The sequence below is a fragment of the Mauremys reevesii genome, linkage group 3 (assembly GCF_016161935.1).
Source record: "Mauremys reevesii isolate NIE-2019 linkage group 3, ASM1616193v1, whole genome shotgun sequence".
Classification (NCBI taxonomy): Eukaryota; Metazoa; Chordata; order Testudines; family Geoemydidae; genus Mauremys; species Mauremys reevesii.
In genome coordinates this window covers 21,710,885-21,728,498 of record NC_052625.1, presented here as the reverse complement: position 1 = coordinate 21,728,498, position 17,614 = coordinate 21,710,885, and the positions used below count along the sequence as shown (strand labels likewise).

Genomic DNA, 17,614 nt, shown 5'->3' with positions numbered 1-17,614 from the left:
AAAGCATTTAGGGTGAAATCCTAGCCCTGTTGAACTCAGTGGCAAAACTCCCGTTTACTTCAATGGGACCAGGAGTTCATAGGAACATAGAAATTGCCACACTGGATCAGATTAGCGGTCCATGTAGTCAAGTATCCTGTCTCAGGTAGTGCCCAGCACCAGATGCTTTCAAGGAAGGTGTAAGAACCTTGCAAAGCAGATTTGGGGTAATTTGTCTCCCACATTAGGTCTCATCGTGAAGAAGGGTTTAAGCCTTCAAGCGCACGGTTGACTATGCCTTCCAAATTGTTTGTTGTCATTAACTGTGATAATTTTGGATATTCTTGATATCTGTATAAATCCATATTTCACCCTTAGAGCTTGTCTAGATGAGCCATTAATGCTCAGCAAGCTTGGGTATAAATCTGCTGTGATCTGCCATGCACTAACTGGCCATGTCCAATCTGCTACTGTGCACTAAAAGTTTCCTAGGACACGCTGACTTCCTGTTTCAAAGTGAAGTAGATGAAAGCGCACTAGAGAACTTTTAGTCTGCAGTACCAGGGTCCACATGGACAGTTAGTGCACAGCACAACAGGGAGTTGTAGATTTACAGCCCAGCATGCCATGCACTGCCTGTTTGTTTTGACAGGCCCTAAGTGTTCTTTTTGGAAGGCACTATAACAAGTGAATTGTATATGATGGTTTGCATAATAAGACCTAAAAAGGATAGTTTCAAAAGTTGAGAAAATGGTACATAGTGTAAGCTGTGTTTTCTTTCTTTATTAGGTTACTTTAGTATTGATCAGTTTAGTGGCATAATAAGAACAACAAAGAACCTAACAGTAGAAGAGTTTCCAATCCCCTTTATCGTGCAAGCAATAGATTCATCTGAACCCAACATCTACAGTCAAGCGTCTGTGAAAGTGACAGTCATTGATGAAAATGATTTCCCTCCTGTTTTCCCATCCTCTTTACTTGAAGCAACACTACAAGAGGTGAGAAAATGTTATCCCCCAAACAATGAAATGTTGTCCTTTGTGCTGAATGCTAATGTGCTAGTAAACATCCAATGAGGGAAAAGACTCAAAATGTTGTCTTGACATGTGATAATATATTTGAAACTGAAAACTCCAGCACATAAAGAGAAGTACACGGAAACATAAACACATTGAGGAAACAATGATCTTTCACTAACGGGAGTCCACTCAAAGAAAACATCAAACCCTTCTTGCATAGGGGTTTTCCCTTAGAGCTTGCTCTTGCACCTTCTCAACCTATTTAGGGAACACGGTTGGGCTGCAGATACTTGCTTTGACTTTTCTCTGCCTCCTGCAGTGAATAAGGAGGAAGACTCCATTAAAATAGCTCTTTCCCCTCTGTTTTCTCCAGCACTATCCATTATGATTTATCTTGCTCATAAACTAACAGCAGCGTTCCAAGCAAGCCAGATTTCTGATTTAGTCTGTCACTAAACTCCTTTTTGCCTGCCAAGGAAGCCACATTTTAATTCTGAAAATGAATCCAGCTCAATATTTCAACTAGAGATTTGCTTTTTTTAAAATAACACCTCAGTACCTTTCAGTGTCCAGCTATAAAAAAAATAAAATAAAGCACATCAAGGCTATTTTGATATATGCTGTGATACAAGCTTTGCGTCTAAGATTAACAGCTGGCCCATACAAATTCCCTCTAAGGAACACAGCCAATCTGAAACCTAGTCAATTTCCAAAATTGAGTTAAAAGTATATTTAGCTACTACACCTGCTACTGACCCACCTGCCAGTTTGGAAGTAGGGTGGGGGTTACAATCACATTTTCCAAACGCCCCCAAAAAGAATACAATTGTCTGCCATATTTCTGTGTGAAAGACTCACACCAAGGGAACTGACTAACTAGGAACCTCCCACTGGCTTCAGTGGCTTTGGATCAGACCTTAACTGAAAGAATGAAATTGACTGTGCACAATGTGCTGTCAAAGAAATAAAAAAAAATAGTAAAAAAGCTGAAATTACATTAAAATATTTTTATATATTTATTTTTCAGTTACAAGTAAGATTGCTAGATAAACAATATTCAGACAGCAATGTGATTCTTAAATTGACAGTGTTCCTTTAATTTAAAAAAGGTGGGGGCAGAGGCTGTTGAGTTTCTCCTTAAAACAAAGCCACACACTTTGCTCTGGCAATTATTCATATTTAAAACAGGAAAAGGCAACTAATCAAAACATCTTTGATCATTTTCCTCTGTTCTGTATTGACAGAATTCAACCTCTACCCAAATCATTCAGATGAAGGCTCAAGATAATGATACAGGTAGAAACGGTTTTCTCACATACGGCATTCTGAGTGGAGATAGACAGAAATTCAGGATAGATGAAGCTACTGGGATTCTTTACTCCACTGTTCCTGTTGATTATGAAGAGGGACCTACAAAGTATCAGGTTTGCTTTAAACTACCACTTCCAGTTTTTCCCTATTCAGATTTCTTGATTTAAGCCCAGGGTAATCAGTGAGAGTTTTTTGTTTTGTTTTGATTCAGATGGGTTTGAACATTTTACGTATCATTTAAAAAGATATGCGACTTTACATAATATCTATTCAAGTCAAACACTGATAGTACGTAATAATTACTAACATAACATAAAGTACGGGGCAAGGATCTCAGGCCCCACTCTGTAAAGATTTAAGCATGTAAGTAACTTTGACTTCATGTGCTGGGACTGCTCATGTGTATAAGGTTAAGCATGTGCTCAGATCTTTGCAGGGTTAGGGCCTTAGAGATAAAAGAGCTCAAAATCAATCCATGCAATTTTTTGTTGCCAAGTGTGTCACTTCTGTTTTCTCTAATTGACTAATAGGTTCATTTGATAATAATAATACTTTATATATAGGAACATTTGGATGAGAAAAGGTTTCAATTTCTCAGACACATTTCATGCATAGTCTTTAAGGTGAACTTGAAATGTTGGTTTTAAATTAAAAAAAATCAAAAAGCTCTTCCCATTATGCAATTGACCCAGTAGCTATATTTGTGTTATTTATAGGTTGTAATATATGCTGAAGACAATGGGATCCCCGAGAAGAAAAGGGGCTATTGCACCGTCATCATAAACATAATTGACATTAATGACTGCCCACCAGTGTTTGACCCAGTGAATATGCTCAGTGTTATGGAAAATGCACCTGTAGGATTCATTGTTGGAAAAGTCACTGCAACAGACAGAGATGAGGGAGATAATGCCTTTGTTCTGTATAATCTCATAGGTAACAAGTGATTCTCTTATGGAAACAACTATCTAATTTTGATTCATAATGTCCACTCTCCTGTGAGCATCAATAGCATTATATTTAGTGTCTTGTAGCTTCTTACTATTTAATCCAAATATATATATTTCCAATCTACAAATGTACAGTTTTTTTACAGTGCTCAAACTGATTGAGTAGCAACTTCCATGACTGTTGTTGAACTGAAACTTTGCTCACTTTTAAATCATACTACTAACTGCAGTTAAAAATAACCTTTTATCCAGCTGAAAAAAACCTCTCTTCTATTCTGAAAACTCTTAACTGATCTGCCACATAAACTGTAATCAACATGATTCATTTTGGTAGAAATAACTTTTTAATACACGCTGTGTCAGCTTCTGCATGTTGAGGAAAGGGTTGAGGCCTGATTCTTCCCTGGCTAGAACCTTGGCATTCCTACTTGTGCAGAAGGGGTGTCAAATGCTACCAAATCAGAATTCTCTAATCACACTTGTAGATTCTGAGCATTTTACACTAAATTTGAAAAGGTGTAAATGATGCCACAAGAGAATCAGTCCTGATGATAGTTTTTTTCCCCCATATTGGGAGAACAAGTGTACATGTATTCAGCTTATTTTTTCATATTGTCTCTTTATTTCCTATGTGCACAAAGTTCCTGCTATGACTTTGAACAAGGATGAGCAAAAAGCGGTCAAAAACCACAGCAAAGTTTCCTCTAATATAGGAGCACCATGGCTAGATCAACTGCAAAAGAAGCTCTGTTTTCAAGTTCCTAACCAGACTTCAGTTTGTCTGTGTTGAATAAATCTTTCTGAAAGTCATTGAGATTTTTCTGTAGCATGTTTTGGTTGTCAAAAATAATAATCACCTCCTCTCCAGGTGTATGTGTCACTCACCTGCCTGGATTTAGAATCAATTTAGAGTCAAAGCTGCTCCTTCTTAACTAAATGGGATGAGAATAGACTCGGGTCACTACTGCTCCAGCAGTCCAAAGAAGGTTGAAAGCATTAGGAGCGTGACAGGGAAAGAGGCATGTCTGGAGCACTGCTGTGCCCCAGCAATCCCTGGCTGTTGTAATGGCCCTTGGAAGCTGTTGCAGTCAGCAAACTTGGAGCAACACTGAGGCTCTAAGTTATTTCTTGAGACTGAAGAGTGACCAGCAAGCTGAAGGTCAGGGAACTGTAATGGTGGCTGATAGCCCTCTTTGTACCCTCCAGATCCACTGAGCTGCACTGGCCCAGAATAGCTAGTTTTCAGGATTTGGCCCAACGTGTCCAATATATCGGTATGAATTGTCCAACAGCAGTTGCCATTTATTGTCCTCACTTTAGGTATCTTTAAGCATGGAGCTATTTGACCCTTCAATGAGCTGGTGTCTATGCAGTGTCTGTTGTCTTGTTCTCTTGGTTCCCATCACAGATATTCATTTCACTCACATTATTTGTTTAGTTTGTATCTTTATCATTTCTACTGCATTACCTTGATTGTGTGAAACAGAGAATTGCTTTCAGAGCAAGAAAGATGTTAACAACTGACTGGAGAGTGTTGGCAGCTACCTGCCTCACGGACAGTGTTAATGTATAATGTTTCCTTGAATGTACTGTAGGTGGTGGAGGAAATATATTTGAAATAGATGAAGTACATGGGAACATTAAGATAAAGAATTCTCCAGACTATGAAACTCTGAATAGATACATCCTTACAGTGAACGCATGCAACAATAAATCTGCCCCTTTCTATCAGGTAAGAGAGCATTTTTATAATAAATGGGAATATTTACCGCTCAAAGCAGGTCTAGACAACATAGCTGGTAGTGCCCACCCCACAACAAAGACTAGTGGAGCTGCTCCAGTGCTAAAGCAGTTGGTGGGGCTGTGAGGCATTGAAAATGTTATGATCTTAAGCAAAGAAGCTCCCACTCACCGCACACTCTTCTCGAAGCACATCCAAACGATATAAACTTCTAATTTATCATTGGTACATTTTTTACCTTTATAGTAAATATGAGGGGCCATGAAAGCCTTTGACTTTGAATAAGGAATTACCAGCCCATCACTGGTGATTTTTAAATAAAGATTGATATGTTTCTAAAAGATCTGCTATAGGAATTATTTGGGGGAAGTTCTATAGTATTATACAGGAGGGAAGACTAGATGATCACAGCGTGGCCTTGGAATCTATTAATCAGAAAATCTGGAGGGTGAATGTGGCCAAAGGGACAGATTCTCCTCTCAGGGCTGGTCTCCACTGGGGGGGTGGGATCAATCTAAGATACGCAACTTCAGCTACGTGAATAGCGTAGCTGAAGTCGAAGTACCTTAGATTGAGTTACCTACCGTCCTCACGGCACGGGATCGACGTCCGCGGCTCCCCATGTCAACTCCGCTGCCGCCGTTCACATTGGTGGAGTTCTGGAGTCGACAGGAGCACGTTCGGGGATCGATAGATGAGACGCGATATATCGATCCCCGAGAAATCGATTGCTACCCGCCGATCCGGCCGGTAGTGAAGACATAGCCTCAGAATGACTTGCGACCAGTGTAAGTGCAGTGACTTGAATGGAGTTACTCCTGATTTCACAGTGTTAAGTTGGAGGAGAATCAGAGCTTAGCATTGGCTCAAATGTTTTAATAGTTATTATAAGGTACACCAGTTTATAGCAGCACAGAAAGGGGCTGTCCACATATTCATGTTATGGGTCAGATTCTGCCACCTGTATTCATAATTGATGAGCAGTATCTTATGCCACAACTAGTCCCATGGGGGTGAATGTCAGAATCTGGCCCTACATTATTTCCCAACCAACCTCTGCTGGGAAAAAGGATTGCTTGCTGGTGTTATTAATTAGCCATAGTAATTACACTGGTGTTTTTCAAACCACCAAATACTGATCTCCAAATCAGTGAAAATTAATTTGCAGCAAATCTTTCCATTTCTATAGTATCTATTTTTAATTCTGAAATGCTATAATATAAACATTAAAAAATAGCAACACTTTTCCTTTCCCTCATCCTCATCTAGCATCTGAGGTATGGTATGCTGTCCCCATACATCATGTCATGTCATATCTTATTCACTCAGAATGCTATAGACCTTTCACATTGTAGAATCCAACAGCTCCTGTAAATGTGTTGCCTCTTCTCATATTCATTTCCTGTGTAGATCTTAGAATTCTGTGAAGTGAATAAAGAAATTAAAGCTATGCTAATATTATACTACAGGATTCTTTGGATTCTAATTTGTGTTTACTGTTGCAAGCAAGGATAAATGAGTCATCTTAAATATTCTAAACCTATCTGAAATCATTTTGTTTTCCAGGCCAATACTACTGTCACTGTTGTAGTGACTGATATAAATGATAATGCTCCAGAATTCACTCAAGACTCCTATCACGAGGAGATAAGCATGATTAATCCTGTAGCAGCTCACGTCATTACTGTGAAAGCCATAGACAAAGATCAGGTAACTGTTTTTAATTTTAAGACTGTTGTAAGATTTTCTCCATCCAAAATGGGGAATCAGGACTCCAGAGTTCTTTTTCTGACACTGACTCACTCTGTGATTTTGGGCAAGTCATTTAACTGAGCTGTACTTTAGTTTTCTCCTTTGCAGTATATGGGTTATACCTATCTCACAGAAGTGTTGTGCGGCTTAATTAATTAGTGTTTGTAAAGTTATTTGGATTCCTCAGATGGAAGGTAATAGAAAAGTGAAAAATACTGAATATGGGGTATGTACTCACCAGATTCTCATAGAATCATAGAAGATTAGAGCTGGAAGAGACCTCAGGAGGTCATCTAGTCCAACCCCCAGCTCAAAGCAGGACCAACCCCAACTAAATCATCCCAGCCAGGGCTTTGTCAAGCCGGGCCTTAAAAACCTCTAAGGATGGAGATTCCACTACTTCCCTAGGTAACTCATTCCAGTGCTTCACCACCCTCCTAGTGAAATAGGTTTTCCTTATATCCAACTTAGACCTCCCTCACTGCAATCTGAGACCATTGCTCCTTGTTCGGTCATCTGCCACCACTAAGAACAGCCTAGCTCCATCCTCTTTGAAACCCCCCTTCAGGTAGTTGAAGGCTGCTATCAAATCCCCCCTCACTCTTCTCTTCTATAGATTAAACAAGCCCAGTTCCCTCAGCCTCTCCTCATAAGTCATATGCCCCAGCCCCCTGATCATTTTCATTGCCCTCTGCTGGACTGTCTCCAATTTGTCCACATCCTTTCTGTAGTAAGGTACCCAAAACTGGATGCAATACTCCAGATGTGGCCTCACTAGTGCCGAATAGAGGGAAATAATCACTTCCCTCAATCTGCTGGCAGTGCTCCTACTAATGCAGCCCAATATGTCATTAGCCTTCTTGGCAACAAGGGCACATTCTCCACAAGTATCCTCAAAATATTTTACACTGCATACTCGACTACTGTTCACTGTGTTGTTACTCCCAGGAACACCAGTCCTGAGAGTAATACTTCTACAAATAGTTGCATTTGATCTATGCATTTCTAGTGCACTTATCACTGTGCACACTGATTGGCACTGGCCAGTCTGCCAGCCCAGCATAGCAACAACATTCCTGAACATACCCCTTTCAGGAGAGGGAACTTCCAGAAGTGCCATCAAAAGAAATATCAATGGCTATTGCCTCTCTATTTGATGGGGTACAGATCTGGTCAAACTATGTATCTCCAGTTCTAATTTACTGCTATAATAAAATTAAAAGCTCTGTTTTGCTATGTTCTGTCTCATTTCTTTTCTTCTTTTATTTATAAATACTTTTTAACTCTCAGTGTGAGTTTAATGCTCATGAAAAATATTGGGTTGATAGGTGGGAAGACTCTCTTAATGGACAGAAGAGCAACAAGGGAGTTGGCAATGCAATCTTCTCCCACACTTTCCTGACCAAGGGAGTGAGGGAGAGAGAGTAGTTCAGTCTCCTTGTCCAGTCAGTCTTGGGCCCTCTGTGAAGATTGCCTAGAATTGTGTCAATCACCACCAGTTGTGGAAGGGGTGGTTAGGTCATATGGACCCCCGGTCACTGAAAACTGGACTGAGACCACCAAATCCTGTCTCAGGGATGTGTTTCTGAATTAAAGAGGCAGCTGAAAGTGCAATTTGGGATTTTTTTCTGCTCTCTCTTCTTGGTGCTTGGCAGGTATTCAATACAAAACACTTAAATAATTTCTCTCTTCCTGTGTAGTAGTTTGAACACTTGGTGCCTCATCTGAAGCCTGCTGAAGTCAGTGGAAATACTCCTATTGTCTTCAGTAGGCTTTGGGTCAAACCCAGAGTGCCTGATATTCAGCCATTTTAATTTGGCTTATGAGTGCGAATTTACAGAAACAATTATACATTAGCATAAAATTTTGCCTGCATTGAGGCCCAGATGAAAATCATATCATCTGTATCCTGTGTTCCATCCTCAAACAGAATGACCACTGACATCAAAGCAGGACTCAGAGAATATGGGGCACCTCTGAGAGCTAAGAAGGACAGGGTGTGAATTGTTCTCCTTTCCCCTGTTTTTTCTTTCTGCTTCTGAGATTATTATAAAGGAAAAAAGAGCCTTAAATCTGAAACTTACTTAATGTCGATAAACACATGGTAAGTCCCAATCCTGCCCCCACTGGAGCCAGTGAAGCACAGTGTATAATACTTCCAAGAAATACAGAGCAAAGTATAACAGAGCCAACCCTAACATAAAGCCAACCTTTAAAGACTTATTTCAGGGAAAACATACTAAGATAATTTTCATATGCTTATTATGTAATTGGCTAATTGCCTGTGACATTTCCTGTTTTGTGAAACACCCTTCCAAGAAAACTCATCCAAAATTTAAATTTTCTAAATAAGTACACTGAATGCATTTAGATTTTGTCAAGTCTATTATATTAAACAGTGCTTATGCCACCCTTCAGAAACTTACTCAAATTGCTTGTAATTTTCTTTAATGCTTCTGTGTGTATTCTTTCTGGAAATTTAATAATATTTTGCAATATGTAGCACCTTCTAAGATATCAAAATCCTTTACAAACATTAACAAAGAAAACTTCTCAAAATCTGTGGCAAGTAAAGATTAATTTTTATCCCTGTTTTACAGATGGGGAAACCAAGGCACAGTTGCCCAGCATTTGGCAGAGCATAGAATACAGATCTCCTGTGCTTAATAATAGTCTTCTCCCACTCTGAAATTCTACTAATGTGTTCTTGCTATTGCAGGGGGAAAATGCTCTTATTGAATACTATATCCTGCCGGATTTTAGCTTCAGCCAGTTCTTCCTGATTGAGGATATAAATGAGGGGAAAATAATAACAATTGGAAACCTATCCAAACCTGGAGAGATCCCTTTGAGAATAATAGCTAAAGACCGAGGTTCTCCTCCGTTAAATAGCACAGCCTTGATTAAGCTCAATGTGCTTGACAATCGCCCGTTTGTCCCTCAGTTTAATCAGACTGACATCAGGTGAGGGTTTTTATATTCAGTTACATGAGTGTCATTGTTTTGAATTCTCCTTGTAGCTGAGACCACACTGCCACTGAATTTGTTGAAAGTATTGGGGATAGTATTTCCAAAGATGGAAATTCCATTTTCCTTCGTGTGGGAAGAAACAAACAATTAATTTTAAATAACAAAGCCAGAAAATGTCCCTAGTCTAATTGTTTTGTGCATCTGATGTTTGGAGCCATGTTTTACATTTTATTGCCTTATTCTTCAGTTTATAAAATGCACTTGTCCTCCAAACTCACCCAATCAGAGTAAAGATCACCCTTCTTTTCCCCCTCTCTCATGCATACCATTGATCAGTATTTTGGTATAAAAATATATTGATTTTATGTCAATAATTATTACTGGCATATTGTTGTGGGCTCTAAATGCAATTGGTCCTACACATACTGGGCATCGACCCCTATCAACCACCCACCACTAAATGGAAAAATCTTCCCTAGCCTTGATCCAAGGTCAAAGAAATGCTTGGCCAAAAAGATGAGCCTTGCACTGCTCTTTGAAGGCCAGCATATTCCAATAGGTACCCTTCAGAGGGGAAAAAGGTCCATAGTCAAGGATCTTCCATCAAGAATACCCTTCTCCCAAGTCTCAAAGGTTCAACAACATGCACTGCCAACAAATCAGCTCTTGACATTTGTGTCTGTAAAATCTATCATCACAGTCTGTCATCTTTTTTCTGTTAGCACAACTGTGATGGAAGACACAGGAGCTGCACATTTAGTTTACACTTTTGCTGTGATGGAAGCCTTAGGGAGACAAATTGATTACAAAATTGTATCTGGTAATGAACGTGGTGAGTACAGCTTCTTCTTACACCCTAAAGTAGGCAAATATAGCACTATAAACTAGCTCTGGGTGGGAGATCATATTGTATTTAACAATGAAACTGAGTGAGAATAATGACGTTGGAATAAAATGTAGGTATGGAGAGTGACATGATTTCTTACTATATCTCTTTGGTATAAGACATCACCAGTTTTATTTGGCCAAGTTCAGAAGTGACCTAGGTGGTGGTATAAATTCCATGTTGCCAAGTGGGTTTATGTGGGTGTAATTTACATGCTGAAAGAGCAAATGGAGGAAGGGTCTCAGGAGAAACGACTAATAGGAAAGGGTAAGTAAGTACCTTGTTGTTTGCCAGTTGCTTTTCTGTTACATCAGCTTGCACTCACACCAATTTACTGGTGTGCAACTTACACCTACATTTACAACACTTGGGAATACGACCCCCTTATGTCTAAAAACTTGGAATAATGAAAATCTGAGTTAAAAAAATGCAAATCAAGTAGAAAGACAGGTGCAGTGCAGAACTAACATTCTGTCTTCTGTATACTGCACCTTTAAATGTAAGAAGTCTGTCTGTTCAAGGAAAGGACTTTGAGGAGATCAAGATAGAGAATCAGTGCGGGAGGGTCTTACAGTGAGAGTCTCACTCAGCTTTCTCTCTCATGGAGCTGTTATAGTCTTCCTCCATGTGTCTTCCCTAATCTAAAACAATGGTGGTTGGTGGAGCACTGGTGGTGGAAAGCTGGCGGGTCACATGTTCTGCTGTTCCTTCTTATTTCCACCTGGTAAATGTTACTAAAAGACAGCTATAAAAAAACACGCCACGCTTACCAAATATTACTCTTCCATGTAAGCAATTGCTATAGTTGCCTGAGGAATGTTATGCAATCTTGAATGGGAAGCATAGTAGTCCACACACTTGCAAATAGGAGGAGAGGTGGGGTGACAGATAAGATCTCTTTTAAGATGTCATCACACTATGGAAAAGGTTTGAGAGACCCTGGACTGGAATAAGTCATCTAGATTGAAAGTGCACATTTTGCTCTTTTTGTATAGGAAATACAAAAGTATTAACAAGCAATGTGTGAAGTCATAAAAAGCACAGCTGGTGACCTACTTCTGGTTGAAAGTTTGTTGAGGTTTCGGTAATTTTGCCACTCCTGTATTACTATTGAAATACACTAGCATTCAGTCCCCAAGAACTGAGCCAGTACAGTAGTATTACAAGAGCAACACAGATAGAAGAGGTGAGAAGGATACAAATGAAAATGGTAACTACTGGTATATTACTGAAAAGTGCACATTTTTCTTTTCAGCCCATTTTATATTGGATACAAAAAGTGGACAGCTAAAAACAGCAATTAACTTGAACTATGAGGAAATTTCTCAGTATACAATTACAGTTGAAGCAAATGAAAGTCCCTCTTCTGTCACACAGGACCTGTATTCAGGTATATTTTTTTCCTTTGAAGGACATTGCAGTTTGAATTGGAGGGTGTTAAGCACAGGACACTTCTTGTGCATTCTATATTTGCACTAAATTTAGAAAGAGAAAATGTGATAAATGACAAAGCTGTGGTGAAAGATTAAAAGTGGAGAGCCAGATTGTGTGGGCACTATGCAGGCAACAGAGAGCAAAGAGCCTTCCCTCAACCTTGCACTCCTTCACAGGGGTTCACCACAGCCACATATGAGAATGCAGCGGTTGGCACTGGACTTCTCAGATGGCAGAGGGCTAGGGACCCAGCTCCTGCCTGTCCTGGCTAACAGAGCTGAGCCACTGCAGAGAGGCTGTGCACGCTGCACCCTTTCATCCTGCATCACTCCAGCATGTGCCACCCAGAGCTCCTAGAGGAATTCAAGCTGAGTCAGCCAGAGTTCTTCTGGGGACTCTTGTGCTGTGCCACCCCTCCTCACTCCCATTCAGCATAGCCTTTGCCTTAAAAGCTGCCTGCCCTCACATCTGAAAGCAATGCTTGGGGTTAATGGAGAGACATGTTTGTAGCCTCAGTGATATGTTCTGCATGATACAGGATTTAATTAAACTAATGTATTTATTTTTAAAAGGTCTGTTTTCTCAAAATGTGGCAAGACTAACAATCTTAGTGCAAGATGTAAATGAAAAGCCAGCATTTTTGAACAGCTCCTACTCTGTTCGGATCTTGAACTCAGTGCCGTACAAATTCCCAGTTGTTAAAGTTCAGGTAAAGTATATTTCTGCCCTTTCTGAGTATCTGAAGGCTTTTGAAAGACTTGGGCTCCAGTCACACTGGCCATTAAACTGGGTTAGTGGAGCCATTTTTAAACATGTTTTTTAAATTTTGAGTCATCTTCTGCCCTGCAACTGAGATCTGCTCAGTGAATGTGAATGATGGGGGACATCATGGATTATTAGGGTTGGAAGGGACCTCAGGAGATCATCTAGTCCAACCCCCTGCTCAAAGCAGGACCAATCCCCAACTAAATCCCCAAATGGCCCCCTCAAAGATTGAACTCACAGGGAGCTTGTTATAGTTCCCTAGAGCTGTGAGCTGGTTTGTGCCTGCACAGCCTTGGCATCAGTTGGAGCAGCCTAAGGAGCCTGCTCTAACTTATGCCACTGGTGTATGGTACCTAAAGGACACCAACTGAGGATTGATATAATCCCACCCAGAGGGTAGGCATGGATCCAAGAGCTGGTGCTGGCCAGTTGCAGTCAGAATGCAGCCGCTTTTACACTGCTTGAGTAGCATAAAAGGGGCTGGATCGTAAACAAGAATCTGGCCCATTATGCCTACCCTGCACAGACCAAGTTAACTGTGTTTAGGGCCCAATCCTGTTGCCACTAAAGTCAGTGAGAAAACTCCCACTGACTTCAGTGGTGCAAGATGAGGCCCTTAAATAATAATAGCAGGAGCTGTTAGTAAACTGGGTTTATAAACCAGCCCACTAACAGAGTTTAATTGCCACTGTGGGCAGGCCCTTCACAATGCTCTGGAAATCATATTATTAAAATAGTGCTAAGTCATTCAGGAGGGAGACAGAGGGCCCATGAAACTCTGCAAGGTTCATCTCAGGGAATTTCTTTGAGGCTTCTTAAGGAGAGGGACTTGAGGTGGCCAAATGCAGAGGACACTCCCTCCAAACCCATTCTCCTCAGATATAGAGGTCTGTGAGGAAGGAAAACTGCATTCCTGTGGAGATTCACTACTATGACTTCCCAAGTCCTGTGGGTCCCTCTGGAGTCATTTTGCCATTGACTCTCCCCCTGCATCTGAGTGGAATGGGAGTTAATGCTGCACAGACCACTAGTAACTTCCCCATTGATATCTGAGACACAAGGAGAGTGAGGTAATATCTTTTATTGGACAAACTTCAGTTGGTAAAAGACAGGAAAAGAGACAAGCGTTTGAGCTTACATAGAGCTCTTCTTCAAGTCAAACCACTGATATCTGCTCAATTATCCACCAGACCCAATGGGATATATGTTGCCGAATGCAGCTGCTCCACCATCCCTGCTCCTTTCAACCCGAGTGCTGGTCCCTTGACTCTAGTAGCTCTAGAATCTTCAGCGGGCTCACTAGGATGCATTTCATAGAACCTTATTTCCCTCTTCCATCAACCTGATTCTGATGGTTTCTGCCCCCTTTTCACTTGTGTTAATGGAAGGGAGGTACAGCCTATGCATTTAAAAATTATACAGACCAGTCCCAGGATGCCAGGATTTTATAAATACCAAGGGGGGAAAGACCCATAGGCTCTCGAGCAGTTTACAGTCCAAAAGCCAGAGTCTGAGTACTGCTCCCCTAAATCACTGTTGCTTTTTCTTTTCTGAATCCAGGCCACAGACCCAGATTCAGGAGATAACGGGTTTCTGCTGTACAGTTTGGTGAATCATCAAACCAATGAATTTGACATTGATGAAAATACAGGGCAGATTTATACAGTGTCAGTGACAGGAAAGACTGGATCATTTCCTTTGCAAGTCGAAGCTGCAGACCAAGGAGGAAAAGGACTCGTGACACAAGCAACAGTCGATGTAAGAGATTAGAAAATATATATGGTTTATTCCTCTTTTCCTTCCATTTCAAAACTCTTTGTACAACTAAGGTTAGTCTTTAAAAAGTCTATCCCATTATTACTATTAAACAATGAAACTATAGGATGTACTATATAGAGTAGGATATATGTTGAGAGCTGCATATAGGTTACTATGTGGTAACTTCTATTTAAAAGAAACAACGCACAGAATATGGTTTATGTCTGTGTGTTGGGATGAAAATTGATCTATGTATGTCCATAGAGCTCCTTAGACATATGGAATGAAATAAACCCTCAGAAGAGTTGCACCAGGGATTAATTGGCCTACAATGCGGATCTCAAGCACTGCAACGACAACTTTACATTTAAACAGGTTTCAGAGTAGCAGCCGTGTTAGTCTGTATCCGCAAAAAGAACAGGAGTACTTGTGACACCTTAGAGACTAACAAATTTATTTGAGCATAAGCTTTCGTGGGCTTCAGCCCACTTCATCAGATGCATGCAGTGGAAAATACAGTAGGAAGATATATATACACACAGAGAACATGAAACAATGAGTGTTCCCATACACACTCTAACAAGAGTGATCAGTTAAGGTGAGCTATTACCAGCGGGAGAGAAAAAAAACTTTTTGTAGTGGTAATCAAAATGGTCTATTTGCAGCAGTTGACAAGAAGGTGTAAGGAACAGTGGGGGTGGGTGGGGCGGAATAAACATGAGGAAATAGTTTTACTTTGTGTAATGACCCATCCACTCCCAGTCTTTATTCAAGCCTAATTTAATGGTGTCCATTTTGCAAATTAATTCCAATTCAGAAGTCTCTCGATGGAGTCTGTTTTTGAAGTTTTTTTGTTGTAATATTGCGACTTATAGGTCTGTAATCAAGTGACCAGGGAGATTGACGTGTTCTCCGACTGGTTTTTGAATGTTATAATTCTTGACGTCTGATTTGTGTCCATTTATTCTTTTACATAGAGACTGTCCGGTTTGGACAATGTACATGGCAGAGGGACATTGCTGGCATATATCACATTGGTAGATGTGCAGGTGAACGAGCCTCTTGAAACAATGGGTGTTACCATACACACTCTAACGAGAGTGGACCATTTTGATTACCACTACAATAAAAATTTTTTCTCTCCTGCTGGTAATAGCTCACCTTAATTGATCACTCCTGTTAGAGTGTGTATGGTAACACCCATTGTTTCATGTTCTCTGTATGTGTGTATATATATATATATATATATATATATATATATATATATATATATCTTCCTACTGTATTTTCCACTGCATGCATCCGATGAAGTGGGCTGTAGCCCACGAAAGCTTATGCTCAAATAAATTTGTTAGTCTCTAAGGTGCCACAAGTACTCCTGTTCGTTTTACATTTAAAGTTACAACATGTGATGCAGGGCTATCAAGTTCACATTGAACTGGCCATATGCACATGCAGATATCTGATTTTGCACATGCCTGCCTGGTTGCACAAATAAATTATGTGCAAAAAAATATTTGCTAAGACCTAATTTTGGAAGTCTGTCTGTAAATTTGCATGCATGGATAGGAAATACCAGATGGAAGAGATTTTAGTTTTATCTTGTATCTGCCCGTTTTTTCTTCTATATATTATCCATAGGCATAGCATAATTCCATGTTTCTTCAGACATAATTTAGTAGGTTCTTAAACCTTTTTGGAGTTACCTGTAAAATCATCTTAACGTCTCAGTTCCACTAAAGTAATGGAGAGGAAAAGTCCTATGTGTACTTGATGTCTTCTCATTTTTATCCTAACCCTCAGAAAGCATTTTCTGCAAGCCAGTCTTGAGAATAAAAAAAAGTTATAAATGTGGGTAGGAAACATGAAACATAGATTTACTGTGATTCATTTATTATTTTATAGGTAACCATTGATCCCAGTTCCAATGATAACATTGTGGTACTTGTCCTTAGTCAGAAGATCAATATTGTTGAAAGAAACATTCCTGAATTAAAAAGGTATTTATGGAACTATATAGTTTATTCTGATATAATGCTCAGGGACAGATTAAGGCAGGGTCCTCTTAGGATCTGGATCTGGCAATCTTAGGGGGGCCAATACAGCTATGAGTCATTGAGAAACCAAGTCCTCAATTGGTGTAAATCGGAGTGGATCCAATTATTTCAATTTAGCTGTGCCGATTTACATGTATTGAGGATTTGGCTCCAAGAGTTTAGTGTGCTGGAGAGGAAGACCACAGATTCTACTGGGTTTCAATGGACTAGAAAGAAGTCTCTCAGGGTAAGGAGGGGGATTAGGGAAAAATGATCAAGTCAGCCATTTCCACTTTTTATAAACAGAAAAGCAAGTAGCCAAGATGGTGACAAAGTCGTATGATAGCTCTGACTTTGCTGGGTTGCCTTATGTCTGAGGTAGTGTCATCAGTTAAATGATTTGAGGTTTGTTCAGTTCAGTGAGTTGAAGTCATATCATGGGTGTAGCTAATATTCTGAAATTTGTACTCACATATTGACCTTCCTTTTCCCTGAAGAAATAAAAATCATCCTGCAAACTAGTCCTGTCCTGCTCTGGCGGGTGGATGGCCCTGATGATGGGAAATGTGCTTGAGCTGGAGAAGGTTGCAGAGGTAGATAGGGTGTCATAAAAGGTCAGTCATCCCACTGGTGGGCAGCCTTGGCCAGGAAAGTGGGCATGGCCGTGGCATGCACTGATTCAACTCCTCATTCTTTGGCTTGGCTTCCAAGAAATGAAGCCACAAACTAAAGCTTCCCCACAAAAAGAAAATCTCTTGAAGGTCAGCAGCAAAATCTGTCTTCATGTGGGGGTCAATTGTCCACAGGGCACCAGGGAATTAGTTAACGTGTGGATGGCCCATTGTCTCTGAAATATAGCACAGTTATGATGTAATTACATCTAGCCTTGGTGGGTTCAAAACATAAGTGGCTAGTAGAGCTAGTCTGCAGCTCTGGTGCTATTTCTAGCCTTAAAGACGTGTATGTTCTGCCTTTTTTTGCTTGTTTACGAAGACTGCAAATATTTTTGTTTT

General features: G+C 40.1%; 1 protein-coding gene across 1 annotated transcript in view; it reads left to right on the top strand.

Annotated features, from left to right (window-relative positions):
• LOC120400480 (cadherin-related tumor suppressor-like) overlaps positions 1 to 17,614 on the top strand; it is a 46,448-nt gene that overhangs the window by 16,700 nt on the left and 12,134 nt on the right. Inside the window, exons 13-23 of the mRNA XM_039529064.1 lie at positions 769 to 977; positions 2,243 to 2,422; positions 3,026 to 3,245; positions 4,855 to 4,991; positions 6,567 to 6,710; positions 9,472 to 9,716; positions 10,445 to 10,554; positions 11,864 to 11,998; positions 12,615 to 12,751; positions 14,368 to 14,565; positions 16,471 to 16,565. Of these exons, the coding sequence (XP_039384998.1) occupies positions 769 to 977; positions 2,243 to 2,422; positions 3,026 to 3,245; positions 4,855 to 4,991; positions 6,567 to 6,710; positions 9,472 to 9,716; positions 10,445 to 10,554; positions 11,864 to 11,998; positions 12,615 to 12,751; positions 14,368 to 14,565; positions 16,471 to 16,565 (1,810 nt within the window). The remainder of the gene's footprint in view (positions 1 to 768; positions 978 to 2,242; positions 2,423 to 3,025; positions 3,246 to 4,854; positions 4,992 to 6,566; positions 6,711 to 9,471; positions 9,717 to 10,444; positions 10,555 to 11,863; positions 11,999 to 12,614; positions 12,752 to 14,367; positions 14,566 to 16,470; positions 16,566 to 17,614) is intronic.